Source organism: Tamandua tetradactyla, chromosome 4 (assembly GCF_023851605.1).
Source record: "Tamandua tetradactyla isolate mTamTet1 chromosome 4, mTamTet1.pri, whole genome shotgun sequence".
Lineage (NCBI taxonomy): Eukaryota > Metazoa > Chordata > Mammalia > Pilosa > Myrmecophagidae > Tamandua > Tamandua tetradactyla.
This window is the reverse complement of record NC_135330.1, coordinates 106,489,284-106,513,140: the sequence shown is the minus strand read 5'-3', so window position 1 is coordinate 106,513,140 and position 23,857 is coordinate 106,489,284. Positions and strand designations below refer to the sequence as shown.

At 41.2% G+C, this 23,857-nt stretch overlaps 1 protein-coding gene across 1 annotated transcript in view; it reads left to right on the top strand.

The window, feature by feature from the left end:
• The window catches only part of LOC143680458 (craniofacial development protein 1-like), a 31,616-nt gene extending 17,173 nt beyond the window's left edge, over positions 1 to 14,443 (top strand). Inside the window, 1 exon segment of the mRNA XM_077156879.1 lies at positions 13,149 to 14,443. Coding sequence (XP_077012994.1) covers positions 13,149 to 13,840 — 692 coding nt within the window. The 3' untranslated portion in view covers positions 13,841 to 14,443.
• The last annotated feature ends 9,414 nt before the right edge of the window (positions 14,444 to 23,857 follow it).

Genomic DNA, 23,857 nt, shown 5'->3' with positions numbered 1-23,857 from the left:
TGGGCTCTCATAGTTCTCATGGCTCTGTCCTGGCTCTCCCGTCACTCACGCTCTCTCCAAAATGCTTCCTTTTTTAAAGGATTCCAATAAACTAACCAGGACACACCTGGAATGGGTGGAGTTACATCTCTCTCCAGTTAAATGTTAATACCCACAACTGGGTGAGTCACAGCTCCATGGAGATAATAATCAACTTTCCAACCTATAGTACTGAATAGGGATTAAAAGAAATGCCTGCCTTCACATGATGGGATCAGGATGAAAACATGGCTTTTCCAGGGCACATAATCCTTTTAAACTAACACATCTTCTTTATGTGATTTTAGTTTGCGTGGTCATTTTTATGGTCCAGCACTACTATGCAAACAAGGATAGCCTGTATTAGGTAGTCCATGGATTTTCAAGTATAAAAGGTATAAACACAATTTTTTTGAATTTCTATAGCATTTTAAAATTACAAAGCATTTCCCAGTGCTGTATATAATCTTATAGAATCTTCATAAAATTCCCCTAAAGTAGACTAGTCAGATGTTCCCATTTCACACGTGGGAATAAACTCGGAGGTTAAAAGGCATTTTAAAAGTTAATATAGCAAAATGAATTTTAAAAAATGCTTAATAGTGCCTGTGCTATATGTCAGCTTCTCTGACTCATGGCTTAATGTATTTTATGTTCCTTATCTGTGGGTCAGGGTTTATTAAAAACTAATAAGATTTATGATTTTTTACTTCTATTAGTTTTTACTTTTCATGGCATGTGTTCTACTTCGTTAGTTGCCAGAATGCAATATACCTGAAGCAGAAAGCTTTTAAAAAGGGAAATTTAATAAGTTGCTAGTTTATAGTTCTAAGGCTGAGATAATGTCCCAGTTAAAGCAAGTCTATAGAAATTTCCAAAGCCATCCATGGAAAGATACTGTTGGTTCAAGGCTGATGAAGTTCAGGGTTTCTCTCTCAAGTGAGAAGGCACATGGTGAACAGGGCATCATCTGCTAGCTTTCTCTCCTGGATTCCTGTTTCATGAAGCTCCCCAGGAGGCATTTTCGTTCTTCATCTCCAGAGGTCACTGGTTAATGGATTCTCCTTCTTGTGGCTGTATTGTTCTTTTCTATTCTCTCCAAAATGTTTCCTCTTTTATAGGATTCCAGTAAACCAATCAAGACCCACCCAGATGGGTGGAGACACGCCTCCACTTAATCCATCTTAACAGCCACTCTTGATTAAATCACATCTCCAGGGAGATGATCTAATTACAGTTTCATAGGTGCACTACTGAATAGGGATTAGAAGAAACAGCCGCCTTTATAAAACGGGATTCAGATTAAAACATGGCTTTTCTAGGGTGCGTATATCCTTTCAAACTGGCATAGCATGCTTATCAATATTTCATTGAATGCCTTCTGTCACCATTTGAAGAAAGCTGTGCAGATTATAATATCTTCATTTAAAGATGCAATTCAATAATGAAAGAACTGTCTTTCAATAAATGGTTCTGGAATGAGTGGATATTCATATACTAATTGCGGTGTCCGGGCTTGCCTAGCCCGACCGCACTGGGGTCTCGTCCTCGGATGTGGTTTGGCTGGAGAGCGGCGTCAGTCGAAACCACGGGGCTTGAAGGTCTGGAGGGCGCGCGAGCACAATAAACCGAGACTAAAGAATAATAGCAGTAGTTTATTGCATGGGTGGCTCGCGGGACCTAGCTGGCTGGCAAGGCTTACAGGCTAGGCTCCTCGGATGAGGAAGCACATGGAATATAAAGGGTTGGTGAGGGGGAGTTAACGGAGGTGGAGAAACTTTGATGGGCAGCTGGTATGGTGTCGTGTAGGATGTGGATTGGTTAGGGGGGGTGTTAAACAAAAGTGAAGTAATGTAAGTATTAAAATGGGCGGAGAGATGAGGAGTGTGCCTGGTCCAATGAAGAAGGGGTGAAAGGTTAGTGTGATATATGCTCAGGAGTTGCTAGGCAGAGAACTAGATTGGCAGGGCCTGCAAGATTAAGAGATGTTGGGACATGTCAGGGCATGTTAAGGCAGATAAGAGGAGACAGTTACGAATATACACAGCACTAATAAATGAATTTTGACCCCTACCTCATACCTTTATAAAAGGTAATTCAGAATATAGACTTAAATATTAAAATTAAAACCATAAAACTTCTTATGATTTTAGATTCCATGGGTTTGAGAGAGTTTTCCTAAATAGGACAAAAAAACACAAAGCATAGAAGAAAAAATAAATTGTCTTTCATCAAAATTAAAAAGTTTTGCTCTTCAGCCAAGCAACAGACTGGGAGAAAAATACATGCAAAATATCGAACAAAGGCTCTGTATTTGGAATATGTAAAGCATTCCTAAAACTCAGTAGGAGGACAGGACAGGCCATGGTGGTTCAGCAGGCAGAGTTCTTATCTGCCATGCCAGAGACCTGGGTTTGATTCTCAGTGCCTGCCCATGCAAAAAACAAACAAAACTCAGTAAGAGGACAAACAAGTGAATAATAAAAAACTTGAGCAGGCACTTTATTAAAGAAGATACACAGATGGCATCTAAGTAAATGAAAATAAAGTCAACATCATTAATCATTATTAAAATGCAGTTTAAAACCATAGTGAAGAGGTGTGGAATTTAAAATTAGCAAGGAACCATCTGGAGCAACTGTTTGGACACACATGGTACACCATTCTAAAACAGGTGGAAAACAGTCAAGATCAAAGAGTAGAATTGTAAGTCTTGCAAGCTGCATAGGCTGGTGCCCCTCCTTCACTGGCGCAGAAGGCTGATTCAGGTCTCTTCCCCAGTGGGAAACAGAAGTCCTCTCTGCTAGGAGCAAGGAAGGTAGGTCATCCAAGTTCAGTTGTGAACTGCAAGATTAATTAAAGGAACCAGGAGGTTTTTCCCTGGCAGAGAGCACATGGGGCTGATGGGAAAACAAAAAAAAAAAAAGCAAGCAAGAAAAACAGGCTTTTGGAGTTGGACGAGCTCAGAATACTGGGCAAGGGCTGAGGCCGAAGGAATGGGACACATAGAGCCAGGTACCAACTGGCTTTATTGGCAAAACCAAGGGGACTGGGGTCCTGCTCTGAAAAGTATTTTTTTTCCTCTCCATTTCTTTTAAACAGCCCATTGGAGAGAGTTGTGGGCATTCTCAGGCTACAGAACTGCTCCAGACATAGGCAAAATTAAGGTATGTCTCAGAGAAAAAGTAACTGGTCAGGTGTAGGATAATTCCCTGAATGGTATTTTTTTTTTTTTAGAAATCATTCCATTCTACGTACACAATCAGTAATTCTTAATGTCATCACATATATGTATGATCATCATTTCTTAGTACATATACATCGATTTAGAAAAAGAAATACCAAGACAACAGAAAAAGAAATAAAATGATAATAGAGAAAATAAAAATAAAATAATATAAACAAAAAAAACTATAGCTCAGATGCAGCTTCATTCAGTGTTTTAACATAATTACATTACAATTAGGTAGTATTGTGCTGTCCATTTTTGAGTTTTTGTATCCAGTCCTGTTGCACAGTCTGTATCCCTTCAGCTCTAATTACCCATTATCTTACCCTATTTCTAACTCCTGATGGTCTCTGTTACCAATGACATATTCCAAGTTTATTCTCTAATGTCAGTTCACATCAGTGAGACCATACAGTATTTGTCCTTTAGTTTTTGGTTAGTCTCACTCAGCATAATGTTCTCTAGGTCCATCCATGTTATTGCATGCTTCATAAGTTTATCCTGTCTTAAAGCTGCATAATATTCCATCGTATGTATATACCACAGTTTGTTTAGCCACTCGTCTGTTGATGAACATTTTGGCTGTTTCCATCTCTTTACAATTGTAAATAATGCTGCCATAAACATTGGTGTGCAAATGTCTGTTTGTGTCTTTGCCCGTAAGTCCTTTGAGTAGATACCTAGCAATGATATTGCTGGGTCATATGGCAATTCTATATTCAGCTTTTTGAGGAACCGCCAAACTGCCTTCCACAGTGGTTGCACCATTTGACATTCCCACCAACAGTGGATAAGTGTGCCTCTTTCTCCGCATCCTCTCCAGCACTTGTCATTTTTTGTTTTGTTGATAATGGCCATTCTGGTGGGTGTGAGATGATAATCTCATTGTGGTTTTGATTTGCATTTCTCTAATGGCCAGGGACATAGAGCATCTCTTCATGTGCCTTTTGGCCATTTGTATTTCCTCTTCTGAGAGGTGTCTGTTCAAGTCTTTTTCCCATTTTGTAATCGGGTTGGCTGTCATTTTGTTGTTGAGTTGGACAATCTCCTTATAAATTCTGGATACTAGACCTTTATATGATATGTCATTTCCAAATATTGTCTCCCATGGTATAGGCTGTCTTTCTACTTTCTTGATGAAGTTCTTTGATACACAAAAGTGTTTAATTTTGAGGAGCTCCCATTTATTTATTTATTTATTTCTTCATTGCTCTTGCTTTAGGTTTAAGGTCCATAAAACCGCCTCCAATTGTAAGATTCATAAGATATCTCCCTACATTTTCCTCTAACTGTTTTATGGTCTTAGACCTAATGTTTAGATCTTTGATCCATTTTGAGTTAACTTTTGTATAGGGTGTGAGAGATGGGTCTTCTTTCATTCTTTTGCATATGGATATCCAGTTCTCTAGGCACCATTTATTGAAGAGACTGTTCTGTCCCAGGTGAGTTGGCTTGACTGCCTTATGAAAGATCAAATGTCCATAGATGAGGGGGTCTATATCTGAGCACTCTATTCGATTCCATTGGTCGATATATCTATCTTTATGCCAGTACCATGCTGTTTTGACCACGGTGGCTTCATAATATGCCTTAAAGTCAGGCAGTGCAAGACTGCCAGCTTCGTTTTTTTCCTCAAGATACTTTTAGCAATTCGGGGCACCCTGCCCTTCCAGATAAATTTGCTTATTGGTTTTTCTATTTCTGAAAAATAAGTTGTTGGGATTTTGATTGCTATTGCGTTGAATCTGTAAATCAATTTAGGTAGAATTGACATCTTAACTATATTTAGTCTTCCAATCCATGAACACGGTATGCCCTTCCATCTATTTAGGTCTTCTGTGATTTCTTTTAACAGTTTTTTGTAGTTTTCTTTGTATAGGTCTTTTGTCTCTTTAGTTAAATTTATTCCTAAGTATTTTATTCTTTTAGTTGCAATTGTAAATGGAATTCGTTTCTTGATTTCCCCCTCAGCTTGTTCATTGCTAGTGTATAGAAATGCTGCAGATTTTTGAATGTTGATCTTGTAACCTGCTACTTTGCTGTACTCATTTATTAGCTCTAGTAGTTTTGTTGTGGATTTTTCCGGGTTTTCGACATATAGTATCATATCGTCTGCAAACAATGATAGTTTTACTTCTTCCTTTCCAATTTTGATGCCTTGTATTTCTTTTTCTTGCCTAATTGCTCTGGCTAGAACCTCCAACACGATGTTGAATAATAGTGTTGATAATGGACATCCTTGCCTTGTTTCTGATCTTAGGGGGAAAGTTTTCAACTTTTCCCCATTGAGGATGATATTAGCTGTGGGTTTTTCATATATTCCCTCTATCATTTTAAGGAAGTTCCCTTGTATTCCTATCCTTTGAAGTGTTTTCATCAGGAAAGGATGTTGAATCTTGTCAAATGCCTTCTCTGCATCAATTGAGATGATCATGTGATCTTTCTGCTTTGATTTGTTGATATGGTGTATTACATTAATTGATTTTCTTATGTTGAACCATCCTTGCATACCTGGGATGAATCCTATTTGGTCATGATGTATAATTCTTTTAATATGTTGCTGGATTCGATTTGCTAGAATTTTATTGAGGATTTTTGCATCTATATTCATTAGAGAGATTGGTCTGTAGTTTTCTTTTTTTGTAATATCTTTGCCTGGTTTTGGTATGAGGGTGATGTTGGCTTCATAGAATGAATTAGATAGTTTTCCCTCCACTTCGATTTTTTTGAACAGTTTGAGCAAAGTTGGTACTAATTCTTTCTGGAATGTTTGGTAGAATTCACATGTGAAGCCATCTGGTCCTGGACTTTTCTTTTTGGGAAGCTTTCGAATGACTGATTCAACTTCTTTACTTGTGATTGGTTTGTTGAGGTCATCTATTTCTTCTTGAGTCAAAGTTAGTTGTTCATGCCTTTCTAGGAACTTGTCCATTTCATCTACATTGTTGTATTTATTAGCGTAAAGCTGTTCATAGTATCCTGTTATTACCTCCTTATTTCTGTGAGGTCAGTGGTTATGTCTCCTCTTCCATTTCTGATCTTATTTATTTGCGTCTTCTCTCTTCTTCTTTTTGTCAATCTTGCTAAGGGCCCATCAATCTTGTTGATTTTTCATAGAACCAACTTCTGGTCTTATTGATTTTCTCTATTGTTTTCATGTTCTCAATTTCATTTATTTCTGCTCTAATCTTTGTTATTTCTTTCCTTTTGCTTGCTTTGGGGTTAGTTTGCTGTTTTTTCTCCAGTTCTTCCAAGTGGACAGTTAATTCCTGCATTTTTGCCCTTTCTTCTTTTCTGATATAGGCATTTAGGGCAATAAATTTCCCTCTTAGCACTGCCTTTGCTGTGTCCCATAGGTTTTGATATGTTGTGTCTTCATTTTCATTCGCCTCGAGATAGTTACTGATTTCTCCTGTAATTTCTTCCTTGACCCACTCGTTGTTTAAGAGTGTGTTGTTGAGGCTCCACGTATTTGTGGATTTTCTGGCACTCTGCCTATTATTGATTTCCAACTTCATTCCTTTAATGATCCAAGAAAGTGTTGTGTATGATTTCACTCTTTTTAAATTTGTTGAGACTTGCTTTGTGACCCAGCATATGGTCTATCTTTGAGAATGATCCATGAGCAGTTGAGAAAAAGGTGTATCCTGCTGTTGTGGGGTGTAATGTCCTATAAATGTCTGTTAAGTCTAGCTCATTTATTGTAATATTCAAATTCTCTGTTTCTTTATTGATCCTCTGTCTAGATGTTCTGTCCATTGATGAGAGTGGGGAATTGAAGTCTCCAACTATTATGGTAGATGTGTCTGTTTCCCTTTTCAGTGATTGCAGTGTATTCCTCACGTATTTTGGGGCATTCTGATTTGTTGCGTAAATATTTATGATTGTTATGTCTTCTTCTTTAATTGTTTCTTTTATTAGTAGATAGTATCCTTCTTTGTCTCTTTTAACTGTTTTACATTTGAAGTCTAATTTGTTGGATATTAGTATAGCCACTCCTGCTCTTTTCTGGTTGTTATTTGCATGAAATATCTTTTCCCAACCTTTCACTTTCAACCTGTGTTTATCTTTGGGTCTAAGATGTGTTTCCTGTAGACAGCATATAGAGGATCCTGTTTTTTAATCCATTCTGCCAGTCTTTGTCTTTTGATTGGGGAATTCAGTCCATTAACATTTAATGTTATTACTGATTGGGTAATACTTTCCTCTACCATTTTGCCTTTTGTATTATATATATCATATTTGATTTTCCTCCTTTCTACACTCTTCTCCATACGTCTCTCTTCTGTCTTTTCATGTCTGACTCTAGTGCTCCCTTTAGCATTTCTTGCAGAGCTGGTCTCTTGGTCACAAATTCTCTCAGTGACTTTTTGTCTGAAAATGTTTTAATTTCTCCCTCATTTTTGAAGGACAATTTTGCTGGATATAGAAGTCTTGGTTGGCAGTTTTTCTCTTTTATTAATTTAAATATATCATCCCACTGTCTTCTAGCCTCCATGGTTTCTGCTGAGAAATCTACACATAGTCTTATTGGGTTTCCCTTGTATGTGATGGATTGTTTTTCTCTTGCTGCTTTCAAGATCCTCTCTTTCTCTTTGACCTCTGACATTCTAACTAGTAAGTGTCTTGGAGAACGCCTATTTGAATCTATTCTCTTTGGGGTGCACTACATTTCTTGGATCTGTAATTTTAGGTCTTTCCTACGAGTTGGGAAATTTTCAGTGATAATTTCTTCCATTAGTTTTTCTCCTCCTTTTCCCTTCTCTTCTCCTTCTGGGACACCCACAACACGTATATTTGTGTGCTTCGTATTATCATTCAGTTCCCTAGGCCCCTGCTCAAATTTTTCCATTCTTTTTCCTATAGTTTCTGTTTCTTTTTGGATTTCAGATGTTCCATCCTCCAGTTCACTAATTCTAATCTCTGCCTCTTGAAGTCTACCATTGTAGGTTTCCATTGATTTTTTCATCTCTTCTACTGTAGCTTTCATTCCCATAAGTTCTGTAATTTGTTTTCTCAGACTTTCCATTTCTTCTTTTTGTTCATCCCTTGTCTTCTTCATGTCCTCCCTCAATTTATTGATTTCGTTTTTGAAGAGGTTTTCCATTTCTGTTTGTATATTCAAATTAGTTGTCTCAGCTCCTGTATCTCATTTGAGCTATTGGTTTGTTCCTTTGACTGGGCCATGTCTTCAGTTTTCCTGGTGTAATTTGTTTTTTTTTGCTGGCGTCTGGGTATTTAATCAGATTTCCCTGACTGTGGGACCCAGCAGGTTGAAAGACTTTCTTGTGAAGTCTCTGGGCTCTGTTTTTCTTATCCTGCCCAGTATGTGGTGCTTGTCTGTCTGCAGGTCCCACCAGCAAAGATGTTGTGGCTCCTCTAACTTTGGAAGACTCTGGCTGCTGGGTGTGTGGTGGAGACAGAGGAAAGGTTGTAGGCTGGTTTTAATGGCTTCAAATTGTGAAGTCCTGGGATCTGAATTTCTTGAGAGAGGGATTCCACCTCAGTTGCGTTTCACCCCTCCCGCGGGGAAGGTTCAGGTGGTAGAGAGCCCTGAAAGCAGCCTGTTTCTGCGTTCGGGGCAGTTGCAACCTGTGTGATCCCAGCACTGAGTCCAGAGGCAACGAAGCCTCCGTAGAAACAGCTGCAGAAAGCTCTGTTTCGCCCCCTTTCCTCTTTTTCAGTTAACTCAATAGGCAACTTCTGCCTTGAACAGTTTCGCCTGAGCTAAGGGCCTATTTTTAGTAGTCAGAAGTTCTTTAATGCCACTATTGGTGTTAGGTTGGACTCAGTCTCTACTACTGTTGGAGACTCCTTTCCCTCCGGGAAGTCACCTGTGGGGGAGGGGTGCCGGCCGCCGCGGCTTGGGGAACTGCTGATCCAAGGCTCCCAACCGGCCCAGGAAGCCGCATGTGTGGGAGGGGCACCGGTCGCCGGCCGCCGCGGCTTGGGGAACCGCTGATCCGAGGCTCCCAGCCGGCCCGGGAAGCCGCGTGTGTGGGAGCGGCTCTGGTCACCGGCCACCGCGGCTTGGGGAACCGCTGATCCGAGGCTCCCAGCCGGCCCGTGAAGCCACGTGTGTGGGAGCGGCTCCGGTCGCCAGCCACCGCGGCTTGGGGAACTGCTGATCCGAGGCTCCCAGCCAGCCCGGGAAGCCGATTGTTTGGAACGGGCACCAGTCGCCGCAGCTTGGGGAACCGTTGATCCGAGGCTCCCAGCCGGCCTGGGAAGCCACGTGTGTGGGAGGGGCGCTGGTCGCCAGCCGCCGCGGCTTGGGGAACCGCTGATCCGAGGCTCCCAGCTGGCCCGGGAAGCCACATGTGTGGGAGAGGCGCCGGTCGCCGACCGCGGTGGCTTGGGGAATCGCTGATCCGAGGCTCCCCTCCGACCCGGGAAACCACGTGGGGGGGAGGGGCGCCGGCCGCCGCAGCTTGGGGAACCACTGATCCGAAGCTCCCAGCCGGCCTGGGAAGCCGCGTGTGTGGGAGGGGCGCCAGCCGCCGGCCGCCACGGCTTGAGGAACTCGCCTCTCTGAGTCTCTCAGCCGGACCGGGAAAGAGGGAGGGAGGGGCGCCGGCCGCCAGCTGCCATGGCCCGGGGAGGTGTGCACCACTCTGGGACCTCACCGCAGTGGAGTCTCGCAGCCGATCCAGCCGGTCCAGACTGGGGTACACTGTGTGTCCGGTCTCTGTCGTGGCTCCGGGAGCTGTTCTGTACTGTTTCTAGTTATTTAGTAGTTGTTCTGGAGGAGGAACTAAGACACGCACACCTTACTAAGCCGCCATCTTCTCTGGAAGTCCCTAAACGGTATATCTTTATGCCATCTATACTGGAAGTAAGGGATGGTAGCTCAGTCAAACTCCAATTGCAGTTTTAATTAACAGCTTATAACTGCTGATTGTAAGCAGTGGGCACAGATAAAATTCAGGGCAAGCAGGAAAGGAATCATGAGGTTTCTCCTGGCAGAGAAGAGTGGGGCTGATGGAAAAAAAAATAAATGAAAAAAAAATTTTTTAATAATGAAGAAGAGGGTTATGAGCCAGCTCAGCTCAGAGTTCTTGAATGGGGCTTTGCCCCCAGAAGTGGGGCATATAGAGCCAGGTATCAACTGTGGGTCTTGACTATTGAACTTTGGTGGCTGAGGACTGTCTCTGAAAAGGAATCTTTTTTTTTTTTTCATTTTCTTTTTTAAAAAACTGTTCAAAGTAGCTGATTAGGAAAAGCCTCATGCATTTTCAGTTGTTACTAGGACCCAGGGAAAGACAGAGTTAAGATAGGTCTGAGAGACAAGGTAACCAGTAAAATAGGGGAGATAATTCCCTAAAGGGCGTAACTTCCCCCCAAAAAAGGGGTGGAAGGACCCACTCAAGTGGCAGCCCTCCTCCAGAGAATTCAGACCACAGGGGCAGGAGAACAGAACCAGTTTAAGCCTGCCTTCTCCCTCAACCTCTGTCTCAACCATGTCCCTGGCAGAGACAGGGACCACTGAAAATTAAAGGCACCACATTACTTTATACTGGTGGAGAGGTGCAGTCTGACAAGTGCCACTGGCTAAGCAGGATAGGCAAAGTGCAGAGTCTACAGGCTTCATAGTAAAGTCTGATAATTTCCTTGATCTCATCCTCAGGGAAAGTTGGTACTGATTACACCCTCCTCCTGAGACCTGGGCCTGTCTGGAATGGAAAAATCCGATTGGGGTCAATCATATCTGGAAGACCCTCCTCAAAAAAAAAATAATAATAAAGGTTTGGTATAGGCAGGGAAAGAACCAGAAAAAGAAGAGCCAAAAAATTCCGATGATTTAAATGAAGCTACCCTAGAGGTCTAGATTAAGTTGAACTGAATGCCAAAGAACAGATAGAGAACAAAGTGAACCAATGAGAACCCTAGGTGAAAGAGTGAAAATGACTTCCAGAACAAACTAATCAAGAAAATCAGAGACCTAGACACCAGCAAAAAATTACAAATCACACTAGGAAAAATGAAGATATGGCCTTGCCAAAGAAACAAACTAACATTTCAAATGAGATGCACGAGTTGAGAAAACTAATTAAAGATATTCAAACGAACATGCGGAATCATGTCAAAAATCAAATCAGTGAGTTGAGGGAAATTGACAAAAAAGATGAAGAAGACACTGGGTGGACATAAAGAACTTGAAAATTTGAAAAAGCAAATGGTAGAACTTATGAAAATGAAAGGCACAATAAGAGTTGACAACACAGTGGAGACCTACAACAGCAGATTTGAAAAGACAGAAGAAAAGATTAGTGAACTAGGAAACAGGACATCTGAAATCCGACACATAACAGGTAGGGAAAAGGATGAAAGAATATGAGTAGTGTCTCAGAGAATTGAATAACAAAATGAAGTACATGAATAATGCATGTGTTACGGTATCCCAAAAATAGGGGAGAAGAGAAAAGGGACAGAAAGAATAATGGAAGAAAGAACAAATAATCACTGAAAATTTCCTGTCTTTTACGAAAGACTTAAAGGGCTGGGACCCCCTCCCCCAAACAGAATAGATACAAACAGACCTACTCCAAGACACTTACTAATCAGATTGTCAAATGTCAAACACAAAGAGAGAATTCTGAAATCAGCAATATAAAAGCGACCCATTACTTACAAGGGAAGCTCAGCAGAAACCATGGTGGTGAGTAGGCAGTGGTATGATATGTTTAAGATCCTGAAAGAGAAAAAACTGCCAACCAAGACTTCTGTATCTGGCAAAATTGTCCTTCAAAAATGAAGGAGAGTTTAAAATATTTTCAGACAAACAGACATTGAGAGTGTTTGTGAATGAGAGACCAACTCTACAAGAAATACTAGTGGGAACGCTATACACAGATAGAAAAAGAGAGAGGTTTGGAGAGGAGTATAGAAATGAAGACTATTGAGAGGAGTTAAAAAAAAAAAAGAAAAAATGTGATATATAAAATCCAAAGACAAAATGGTAGAAGAAAGTACTCTGTGTAGAGTAATAACATTAATGTTAGTGGCTTAAACTCCCCAATAAAAAGACAAACTGGCAGAATAGATTAAAAATCGGGACCCATCCATATGCTCTCTACAAGAAACTCCCTTTTGACCCAAGGACAGAAATAGATTGAAGTGAAAGATTGGGAAAAAGATATTTCACGCAAACATCAACCAGAAAAAAGCAGGGTTAGCTACACTAACATCAGACAATTAGGTTCAAATGTAAAACAGTTTTTTAACATGAAGGGGCACTATGTATAATAAAAGGGACAGTTCATCAAGAAGACATCATAGCCACAAGTATTTATGCACCAAGCCAGAGTTCCCCAAAATGCATGAGGCACACATTGAAGGGACAAGTAGACACCTCTGCAATGAGAGTTGGAGACTTCAATACACCATTCTCATAAATGTATAGAACATCTAGACAGGATCAGTAGGAAAAGAGAGAAATTGATTAGTATGCTAAATGAACTAGACTTGACATTTATACAATATTACACCCAACAGCAGCAGGATACACATTTTTCTTGTGCTCGTGGATCATTCTCCAGGATAGACCACATAGTGGGTCAGAAAACAAGTCTCAATAAATTTAAAGAGACTGAAGTTATACAAAACGTTTTCTTCATAATGGAATAAAGTTGGAAATCAGTAATAGGTGGAAGACTGGAAAATTCACAAATACAAAGGTTAAACAATACACTCTTAAACAACCAGTGGGTCAGAGAGGAAATCACAAGAGAAATTTTTTTACAAATCAGTAAATACCTTGAGACAAATGAAAATCAGAATACAGCATATCAAAACTTATGGGATGCAGCAGAAGCAGTCCCAGTAGGGAAGGTTATTGCCCTAAATGCCTGTATTAAAAAAGTAGAGCAATTTTTTTTCTCCCTTGCACTTTGTCGTTGAGGGCAACAGCTGCAGTCCTGTGGGTTGGGCAGCAGCAACTTGGAGGAATTCGATTCTGAAGACTTCACCTCAAAGAAGGACAAGGACTACATGCCTTCGAGTCAAGAGTATAGTGAAGATGATGTCAATGAAATCGTGAAGGGAGAGAAATTGGATGGTGAAGAGCAGACGCAGAAAACCAAAGGGTGAAAAAGAAAGTCTCAAAGTGTTCTGGCCAGGAAGAGAAAGCAAGGTGGCCTCTCATTAGAGGATGAGAAAGAGGAGGATTTCAAGACAGAATTTGGAGAAAGTAGCAGTGAGGAGGAAGACGCAGCTGCAGAGCAGGAAAATGGCATTGGGTCAGAGGATGCGAGAAAAGAGATGGAGTATGACCTCTGGGTCAGCTTCCTCAATGATGGGGGACAAAAATCAAAAGTGCCTCCAACTACACAAGTTAAAAGAGGAGAAGAGACTGAAGAGATGAATTCAAGTCAGTTGTTGATCAGAGCAGAAGAGCTAGAGAAACATAAAGACATTGAAAAGGTTAAGATCGCTGAGGTGTTTGATTTTGCTGGTGAAGAAGTCAGAATTGTCCAACTATCCTCAGTCATTTTTTGTCATCCCCCACAGAAACCCCGCATCAGTAAGGTCCACTCCAGTCAAGATGGCAGTGTGAGATGCTTAAGGGCTCCATTCTTGCAACAGACGCTCTGAACAACCAACAAGAATCGACAGAACCATCATTGTAAAAATTCCAGAAAGTAATTAGATACTGCAGGATCAGGGCAAGGGCCAAAACAAGAAAAAGGCCAGTTAGCAGTAGAATCTTCTACCACTCAGGCTGGCCCCTTTCTCCATCCCCCTTACCAACTTGACTCAGACCTGTCCCCTGCTCCCAGTGCCAATCCCTGGTCCCAGATCCAGAGGGAGCAGAGTAACCCACACACATGTACTTGAGCATGTTTGTCTGGCCCAATCTGTCTGATGGTGGCCTGAGGGGGACTTACTGTCCCCAAATTTACCCCACATACAGAAAACAGCTAATGAGCTCTCCTGCAGAATATTGTCGGAGATCATTTAGGTCATGCTGCCTGGGGCAAGAGATTGCTAGCTATAAGACTAAACAGTGCAGTGCTAGAGACTGTTTCTTAGGGAAAAGGAGAAATTTGGCCCTGTAAACTATGTATTTCTAGGGCCACACATGTAAGCCCATGATAGGATGCTTGAGCAGAAAGGAGACCTTTATGGTTTGACCTAGAGCTAGTCTCTTAACTATGGATAGGTCCTGAAGAAAAGCACTGGCATGGGGCAGTCTGCAAGGACTCTGAAAGGTATTTTGTTTGTTTTTGTTAGCTCCTGTCATTCCAGGAAAGCTCTGTCATAACACTAGCTGGATACAAGCTTAAGGAACAGACACTGCAGAGTCCAGTGATAACACATAACAGAAATAAAAATGTCCATATTTCAATGAAAGTTTATAAAACCTTCAAGGAAACGGGTTGATAGCCCAGGCAAAATAAAAAATTGAAGCAGTAGCAACCATCAATGAGGAGGATTATATCTGGGACATACTAGACAAAGACTTCTTAAAAAGTTGTCCTAAACATGCTCAAAGAGTTGAAGGAAAGCATGGACAGACAGCTAAAGGAAATTAGGGAAATGATAGGTGAATACAAAGACAATAGCAATGGAGATAATGGAAATTAAGAAAAGGAATCAAACAGAACTGAAGACCGGTCGCAGGAACAGAAATTAAAATATTTTTCCAGCAACAGCAGATTGGAATTGGAAGACTGAAAAAATCAGGTAATAAGAAGATAAGAATATTGAATTAGTGTGAGGAGCAGAGAGATAAAAGGAAAAGGGTGAACAGAGCCTGAGGAACCTGTCTGACAAACTATCTTTCAAAAATGAAGGAGAAAAAAATTTTAAAAAAGTTTTTAAAATGAAGTTGATTTGGAGATTTGGATTTTCTCTTTTATTTTTTTCTTGAAGTAATGAAAATGTTCTAGAGATGATGTGATTAATGCACGTCTATGTGATCATGCTGTCGACCATTGATTGTACACTTTGGATGACTGTATGTTGTGTGAATATAGTGCAATAAAATTGCATTTAAAAAATGAAAAAAGCAAAAATTAGCTGTTCACCTGGAGAATCTAGAGAAAGAACAGCAAACTAACCCCAAAGCAAACAGAAGAAAATAAATAATAAAGATTAGAGGAAAAATAAATGAAATTGAGAAAATGAAAACAATAGAATCAATAAAACCACAAGTTGGTTCTTTGGGAAAATCAGTGAAATTGATGAAACCTTAGCTATGCGCACAAAAAAAAAAAAAAGAGGGAGAGGATACAAATAAATAAAATTAGAAATGTTAGAGGGGACATAACTACTGACCTTGCAGAAATAAAGGAGATTATAAGAGCGTTATATAAGAGATTATATGAGCAACTGTATCTTATAAACTAGGCAATGTAGATGAAAGGTACAACTTACTAGAAAAGTGTAAACAACCAACAATGACTAGAGAAGAAATACATGACCTCAGTAAACCAATCACAAGTAAAGAGATTGAATCAGTCATCAAAAAGAAAAGTCCAGGACCGGATGGCTTCACATATGAACTCTACCAGCTATTCAAGAAAGAATTAGTACCAATTCTGCTCAAACTCTTCAAAAAAATTGAAGAGGAGGGAAAGCTTTCTCATTCCATGAAGTCAGTATCACCCTAATACCAAAACGAGACGAAGATACTACAAGAAAAGAAAATTACAGACCAAATCTATTTAATAAATATAGTTGCAAAACTCCTTAACAAAATGCACACAAGTCAAAGCTAGCAGTACATTTTAATGACCAAATGGGATTTATTCCAAGTGTGTAAGGCTGTTTCAACACAAGAAAAAACAGTGTAATAAGCCATATTAATAAATCAAGGGGGGGAGAACACACGATCATCTCGAATGATGCAGGCAAGGCATTTGACAAAATTCAACATCCTTTCTTGATGAAAACACTACAAAGAATGGGAGTAGAATGAAACTTCCTCAACATGATAAAGGGAATATATGAAAAACTTTCAACTGAAATCATTCTCATTGGGGAAAGACTGAAAACTTTCCCTCTAATATCAGGAAGAAAACAAATATGCCCACTGCAACCATTGTTATTCAGCATTGTGTTGGAAGTTCTAACTAGAGCAATTAGGCAAGAAAATGACATGAGATCCCCAAATTGAAAAGGAAGCAGTAAAATTTTCACTGTTTGCAGATGGCCTCCCTTATAAGGCCTCCACCATGACATCAATTGTTAGTCTAGGCATAAGAAGATTCTATATATGGTTTCTGGGGGAGTAGAAGCCCCAGATTGGTGATAAAAATTTAAAAAGGCTTTTGCAAGGCAAACAAACTCACTGCCCTCCCCTTCTACGTGGGACATGACTCCCAGGGATATAAACCTCCCTGGCAACGTGGGACAGAAATCCTGGGATGAGTTGGGACTTGGCATCAAGGGATTGAGAAAACCTTCTTGACCAAAAGGGGTAAGAGAGAAATGAAACAAAATAAAGTGTCAGTGGCTGAGAGATTTCAGAGTCAAGAGTTTATCCTGGGGGATTTTCTTATGCATTATAAATGTTTCCTTTTTGGTTTATGTGAAATGGCTAGAGGGAAATACCTGAAACTGCAGAGCTGTGTTCCAGTAGCCTTGATACTTGAAGACGATTGTGTGAAGATATAACTTTTACAATGTGACTATTTGATTGTGAAAACCTTATGTCTGATACTTCTTTTATCTAGGTATAGACGGATGAGTAAAAAATATGGACAAAAATTAAATAATAGGGCGAATGAAGATTAAAACAAATTTTAACAGGCTTTTATTGTGTAAATTGTGGCCATCATATAATGTTCTGGATGACTCCTATTCCATATGGGCTTAAGATTTCTAACCAGCATGACTGTATAGGTCAGCACCAAGGACCTCATTTTTCCCCATTTCTATGGTGTTCTAGTTTGCTAGCTGCCAGAATGTGATATATCAGAAACAGAACAGCTTTTAAAAAGGGGAATTTATTAAGTTGCAAGTTTGCAGTTCTACAGAAGTGAAAATGTCCAAATTAAAGCAAGTCTATAGAAGTGTCCAAATCAAGGCATCCAGGGAAAGATACCTTGGTTTAAAAAGGCCAGTAATGTTTAGTGTTTCTCTCTCAACTGGAAAGGTACACGACAAACATGGCAGAGACTGCTAGCTTTCTCTCCTGGCTTCTAGTTTCATGAAGCTCTTCCAGGGTGTTTTCCTTCTTCATCTCCAAAGGTCTCTGGCTGTGCCGGCTCTGTAGCTCTTTCCAAAATGGTTCCCTCTTAAAGGGCTCCAGTAAGCAACCCCACCTTGAATGGGTGGAGACACACCTCCATGGGAATCATCTAATCAAAAGTTACCACCCACAATTATGTGGATCACATCTCCATGGATAGTAAAAAAAAAAAAAACTCCCACCCAGCAATACTGAATGAAGATTGAAAGACACGACTTTTCTGGGGTCCACAAATTCAAACAAGCACATATGGTCTGATGCACAGGCAAGAATACATTATTATTATTCCCCCTTTGGGGCTGTAAAGTGGCTGGCCCTTTAACTTGTATCCTCAGCGCTTATATCAGCCTTGCATTAGCATTTCAGTAGGAGATAGGGCTGCAACCCACAGTAGTTTAGGCAGGTTAGGGCCTGATATATAGCCTTTTGGAGCATTTTTGTAAGGATGTCTCATCATCTTACAAGTGTTCCTTTATGAGGCCATTCACTCTATAAGGCCTTTGTGTGTGGGATTATAGGGTAGATGAAAAGTCCACATTACATCATGGTCCATAGCCCATGCTTGGATCATTTATGCAGTGAAAGTGGTTCCTTATCACCGTTTATTTGTGTAGGTATTCCATAGTGGGTGCTTACCCTTTCTAGGCAGTATATGGTTGCTCACTGATTAGCTTTCCCCACCCAAAAAGCTAACATAAATCCTGTGGCATTATCCACTGCAGTGAGTGCATACCTTGCCCCTTCCGAAAGTAGAAGGGGGTCAATGTAGTCCACTTGCCACTGGGTCATGAGTCCCTGATCAGCCAATATGTCCCATCCGGTGGGGCAATTCGTGTGTTCATCACAGGAGCACAACAGGCACTCTTGCGTGATGTCTATAAGTTGCTGGCACATGATGGGAAGCTGAAAGTGCTAGGCTGAGCACTGCGAGCTTTGATATCCTCTGTATCTGCTCTTTCAATGAAGCCACTTGGCTGCTTCTCTGGTTTCAATAATGTGGCTCTAGACTCAAGCAAGAGTGTCCGCCTCAGTGTTGCTGGGTAGCACGTTAGAGTGTGGGCAGGGACATGTAGAGAGTTACTGTTACTTGATCTCTAACAAGCATCCCATGTGTCTTGCACAACTCTTGTTGCCATAGGTGGCAATTTATAACTGTCCATTGTTCTTGTTGTCATCCAAGTTGTAAAACCTTTGTAAACAGCCCAGATGTAGGCACAGATATTTAGCATGTCTCCTGGATCATGCATTATAATCACGTATACACTCTTAATTCAGTCCACAGACTACTTGGCAAATGTCAGTCTCCCACATGGTGTCAGAACTGGGTTTTACCTCCATAGCTCTCCATGTGGGAGGCTGCTCATGAGCAGGACCATCAGTACAGTAAGCAGACTCAGGAATTGCTGCTGTGCACACTATAGTTGGTATTTTAACAGCTATGTCAGGTGCTACAATTTTGATGAATCTTCTATGTATGACACTGGTCCTAAAATTTCATACATTTTGGCATTAATAGGGCTGGTATTGAAAATACTGTATTGCAACAAGTAAGCTTTCCATTTTGTTAAGGTACTTAATTGAACACTGTCAGAGTGTGTTTTACTGGCCATGTGTATAATCCACCCATGTATAGGGAAGTCTGTCTTCAATATGATGGGACATTTCTGTACCAGACCTTCCACTTGTAGTAGAGCATTATAAGCAGCACATAGTTGCTTTTCTAAGGGACTATATCTGAATTCTGCCCTTTCCAAGATTGCAACCAGAACCTTAGGGATAATCACTTAAAATGTTGCTTCTGCCACAAATGCCACCTGAAGACAAAGTCAGTTGTAGCCACATCCATTTCACAGGGTAAATCAGGATCTACCACCCCTCACTGCTTTTGACTGTGCTGTTGCCCTTTTTGCTTTAAAAAAGCAGCCTGCTTGGTGTCTTCCCATTCCCAAGTACAACCTTTTCTCATTAGCATATACAATGGTTTTAATGTTTGAGCTAAATGGGGAATGAAATATCTCGAACATCCTAGCAGTCCTGGAAAGGCCATTAATTGCTTAGGTGTATGTGGTGTAGGACAACATATCAATTACTGCAGAAGGAATAGTTTTTGTCTTACCTGACCATACAACTCCCAAGCATTTGACAGAGCAGCCGAGAGCTTTGGTCTTGTTGCTATTGATTGCCCATCACTGGCTCTTGAGATGGGCAATCAAATATTAATGTTTCAGTTGAGAATTGCCAGTTAATATCATCAATATAATTAAATAAAGTCACAAATTGGGGTTTCTGTCAATTGGTCAAGTGTGTCACCACTAGGCTGTGGGAACTGGTCGGGCTCGGTAGATGGCCTGTGTGAGCACAGTGAAAGCCCTTTGTATCCTTCACAGGTGAAGGTGAAAGCAGGTTGACTTGTTTCATCTAAGGGAATACTGAAGAAAGCATTAGATAAATCTAAAACAAAATGATACTGGCATAAGTGAGTGCTGATTTCTCGTAGCAAAGACGTAGTGTTTGAAACTGCTACATACAAAGGTGGTATTGTTTTATTGAATCACGGTAATCCGTTGCGCGCCAGGTTCTGTCAGGTTTCCATACTGGCCACACAATACTACTAAAGGGGCTATGGGTTGGTATTAATAGTCCCACTCTTTCAGTTCCTTAATGGTTCTGACATCAGAAATCTCTTGAGTTCTCCGCCACCTTCCACCCCCACCTGGAGCTTATATTGTTGAGTGGCTACAACCCTCTGAGGTTGCAGTACTTTTACAGGGGACCACTTTGCCCACCCTTTTAAGACCACTTTCATTACTCTACACCAGAGGTAGACTTCTCCTATGGTTTTGTAATGTGGAATTTAAGAGATCAATTCCTAATATATATTCGGGTACAGGAGAAGTATGTACAGTGTATTGTTGGGGGGGGGGGGAGGAAGTCTCCCAATTTGCAAGATCAAATTATGTCATTTGGCTCTGATTGTCTACACCCCAGAGCCAAATATAGCTAGCACGAGTCCATTAAATCAGGCTACATTTCCATAAATTAGAGTACATTCAGCCACAGTATCTACTAGTACCAACACACTCTGTCACTAGGGGGCCAACAAATAGTTGATTCTACATGTGCCCTCTGATCCCTGGGGTTGCTGGTTATCAGTTTTACTCATACTGGGGAGTCTTGACCCATCCCTATGGGAGAAGAAGAGAAGCTTGCCAAGTCTCTTCCAGAGTGTGGAGGATTCTCATGTTTTTGAAAGGGGATTGCTTAGGTGGTTTATCTTTCCCTTCAACTAATTGGGGAAAGACCAATCTTTTGTCATGGGGTAATTTGTTCCATCATTTAATTTAAACAGCACTTGGTTGTTTGTCTATGGTATCTAGTTCTGTCTCCATGGCAATTAGATCAGCTGACATTTGCTCATATGAGACCCATTTAGGGCCATCATGTTCTCAGGGAATTTTTCCTGTGGCTCTTATTCCTCTTTTCCAGAGCTGCTCAGATTCCCTGAGGTCTGATATGGCCTGAGAAACTAAAAATGGGCTGTACCACTAAAGGACTCAAAATGAACATGAGGGATCCATAAAAATGATTAGGGATGGTGTTCAGGATGGTGTATTTCATCCCCAATGTAAGTTTCATTATCAAGGCTTGCAAAATCTCAGAATATATTGCATGCTTTATTCCAAGACTCTGCAAAACCTCTTGCAATTTTTCCATAGATTGCCAATAGGAAGTAGTGTATGGAATATCTCCCTCCCTGAGCCAGGCAGCTTTGCATGCAGCTACTGGCCAGGCTAACAAAGATACCATTTCTGTACAATTTAGCATGGCATACAGGTGCTGGAATAGGGATGAGTGCATTGTCATAGATGCCAACTTATTCGGTTTCATCCTGGTTAATATCACACCCTTGACTTCTGTGTCCCATAATCATAAAAACCAATCCGGTATTGACTCCCTGGCTTTCTACCAATAATAGTACCCGAGGTCACCTAATTCAGCAGCAGTATAACCTCATGGTGCTATGGAGTTTCTGCACAGGAGGTTGTAAATTCTGTGGGTCCACCCTGGCAGCCGCTCCTGTTCTGTTTTTATTTTCTGCTATAGCACTGGGTATACTTGCCAGGGGGTTTCTTCCTCTACTTCCCATACTTCTCCCTTTTCCTCCTCTTTATCTTCAGATGAAGAATCTATGGGATCCCAAACTTGGGTCCTACCCCAGATTAGTTAGTATTCTCTGGACTCAGACTCAGGGTAATTTCCAACTGCCAGCATGAGCATATCTACAAGCTGAAGTTTCTACAACCAACACAAGGGCTCGGTTCAGGCATCTTTCATATCTGCTTGAGCAAACTGTGTATCTCTTTATAATTTTAATTCCTCCTCCAGAAGGTGGGTTGTTGTTTTTTCCTACCTGTTCTGCCTCTAGGGCCACACATAAGGCTCCTAAAAGGGGCCTAGCTATGGTTGCCACTTCTTGGCCATCTCCTTTCTTTTTGCTAATATTTAGTTGTCCAGCTATCTGTTACAAAACAATTAGCAAACCTGCCAGAGTCTTTAAGGCACCCCACATATTTACAGAAGTCCCCACCCATCCAGGACAGCAGCTCCCCTTCCCCAAATGGACAATGAAGGCCAACCCAAGATTTCTCCTACCGCGTCTCCTTTCCCTAGATGCATGCCTTCTGCTGCTGGCAATGTCCAGCTTGCCAGTTGTTCAAGCACAGACCAAGTTCATGCAAAGTATGGGTTGGTGCTGCTGTCATACCAAAAAACACATCAGGCACAGAAGTAGACATAGTTTTATTGGGACTTACTAACATCAGAGATTCTCTGGTGGTAGCCATTCTGGATGGCTAAAGCAGATTTGTTATAGGTCATTTAGTAAGGGGCCTGGGCCCTGGGCTGCTATTAAATGATAATAAAATTTAAATGCAGATCACCAATGTACCTTGTGTTATATCTGGTCGATGTTCCTGAGTGAAGGCTACCCATCTTTCATACATTTTAAAACTATTCTTCAGAATAACAATTTTCTTTTGATTAAAAGTTACAAAGATTTAATAGCAAATGAAAAAAAGAAAACTGTCAATTAACAAAAATCAACGAAAGTGACTGTCAAATGTAGCCAGAGCTACCTGACCTGGGAAAAGACAACTTGTTTGTGGCACTGCATTTGTTCCCCAGTTTTGCCGCATGCTTTCTAAAATTTATTCACACACTTTGTGGAGGACTGAAGAATGCCCCCCACAAAATGAGTGCTCGGGTCCCAACCCCTGGTCCCGTGGGTGTGAACCCATTTGTTAACAGGACCTTTGAAGAAGTTATCAGTTAAGGTGTGCCCACACTGAATGATGGTGGACCTTAATCCAACATGGCTGAAGCCCTCACAGGCAAAAGAATTTGGACACAAGAAGAGAATTAAGAGTGAAATTCTGAAAGAGAGAGAAGGTATGGGGAGCAGCCAGAAGCTGAAATTCAACAGAATCGTAGAAGCAAGGAGAATATGCCATCATGCCCATTGCCATGTATCAAAAAGGCAAGGAACATGGATCTCCAGGGGTCAATGCAGACCACCTCAGTCTTCTGAGAGAAAGCATCGCCATGCTGACACCTCATTTTCGACTTCCCTTAGCCTCAAAACCATGAGCCAATCAATTCCAGTTGTTTAAGCCAACCAATCCTACGATATTTGCTTTAGCTGAAGGAAACTAAAGCACCTTTTAAAGCAGTAACTGTATTTTAGGAAAGCACTCTAATAAAATAACCCTAAAGGGAAACAGAAGTATACACAGCGCTCTCCACGTATAGTGCGAAATAGGAAATAAAGTGGAAGGGGCCCAACTGCTGGCAGCGAAGGCTATGGACCGATTTGTGTTACAAACAGACAAATTATAAGATGGCTATGTAATGAAATATTCTCCATTGTAAATTCATGAGGTCTGTGTTAGCATCTGGAGATGTTTAAGTGAAAACAATCTTTGGGGAAAAAAAGAGGAGCACAAGACAGTATTACATCTAACTGTCACTGGATAAAAACCATTCATGCCACACATTTCATTTTTTTAAAAGCTGCTATTTATAGTCTTTAAAAGGAACGAGACAGCATGCTGGGCACTGCCAAGAAACGTGCAGCAAACATGCAGGAAGAATGCGCAATAAAGAAGCCCAGCTGTGACCTGGGCTCCCTTAAAGTCCCTTGTAAGCTCCGGGTGTGTGACCCAGCTGGATGGAGAATGGGGTGCATGTGTCCCCACGCCATCAATATCACAGGCCGTTTCGGCCGGACCGCCAGAGGGCGCTGTCTGCTCGTCCCCAGGTCCTGCTCGTCCCCAGGTCCTGCTCCCGCTCGGTCCCCACCGGACGCCAGGGGGCGCAAGGCTGCCCGGCGCTGGGCTCGGGGCTCGGGACTCTGG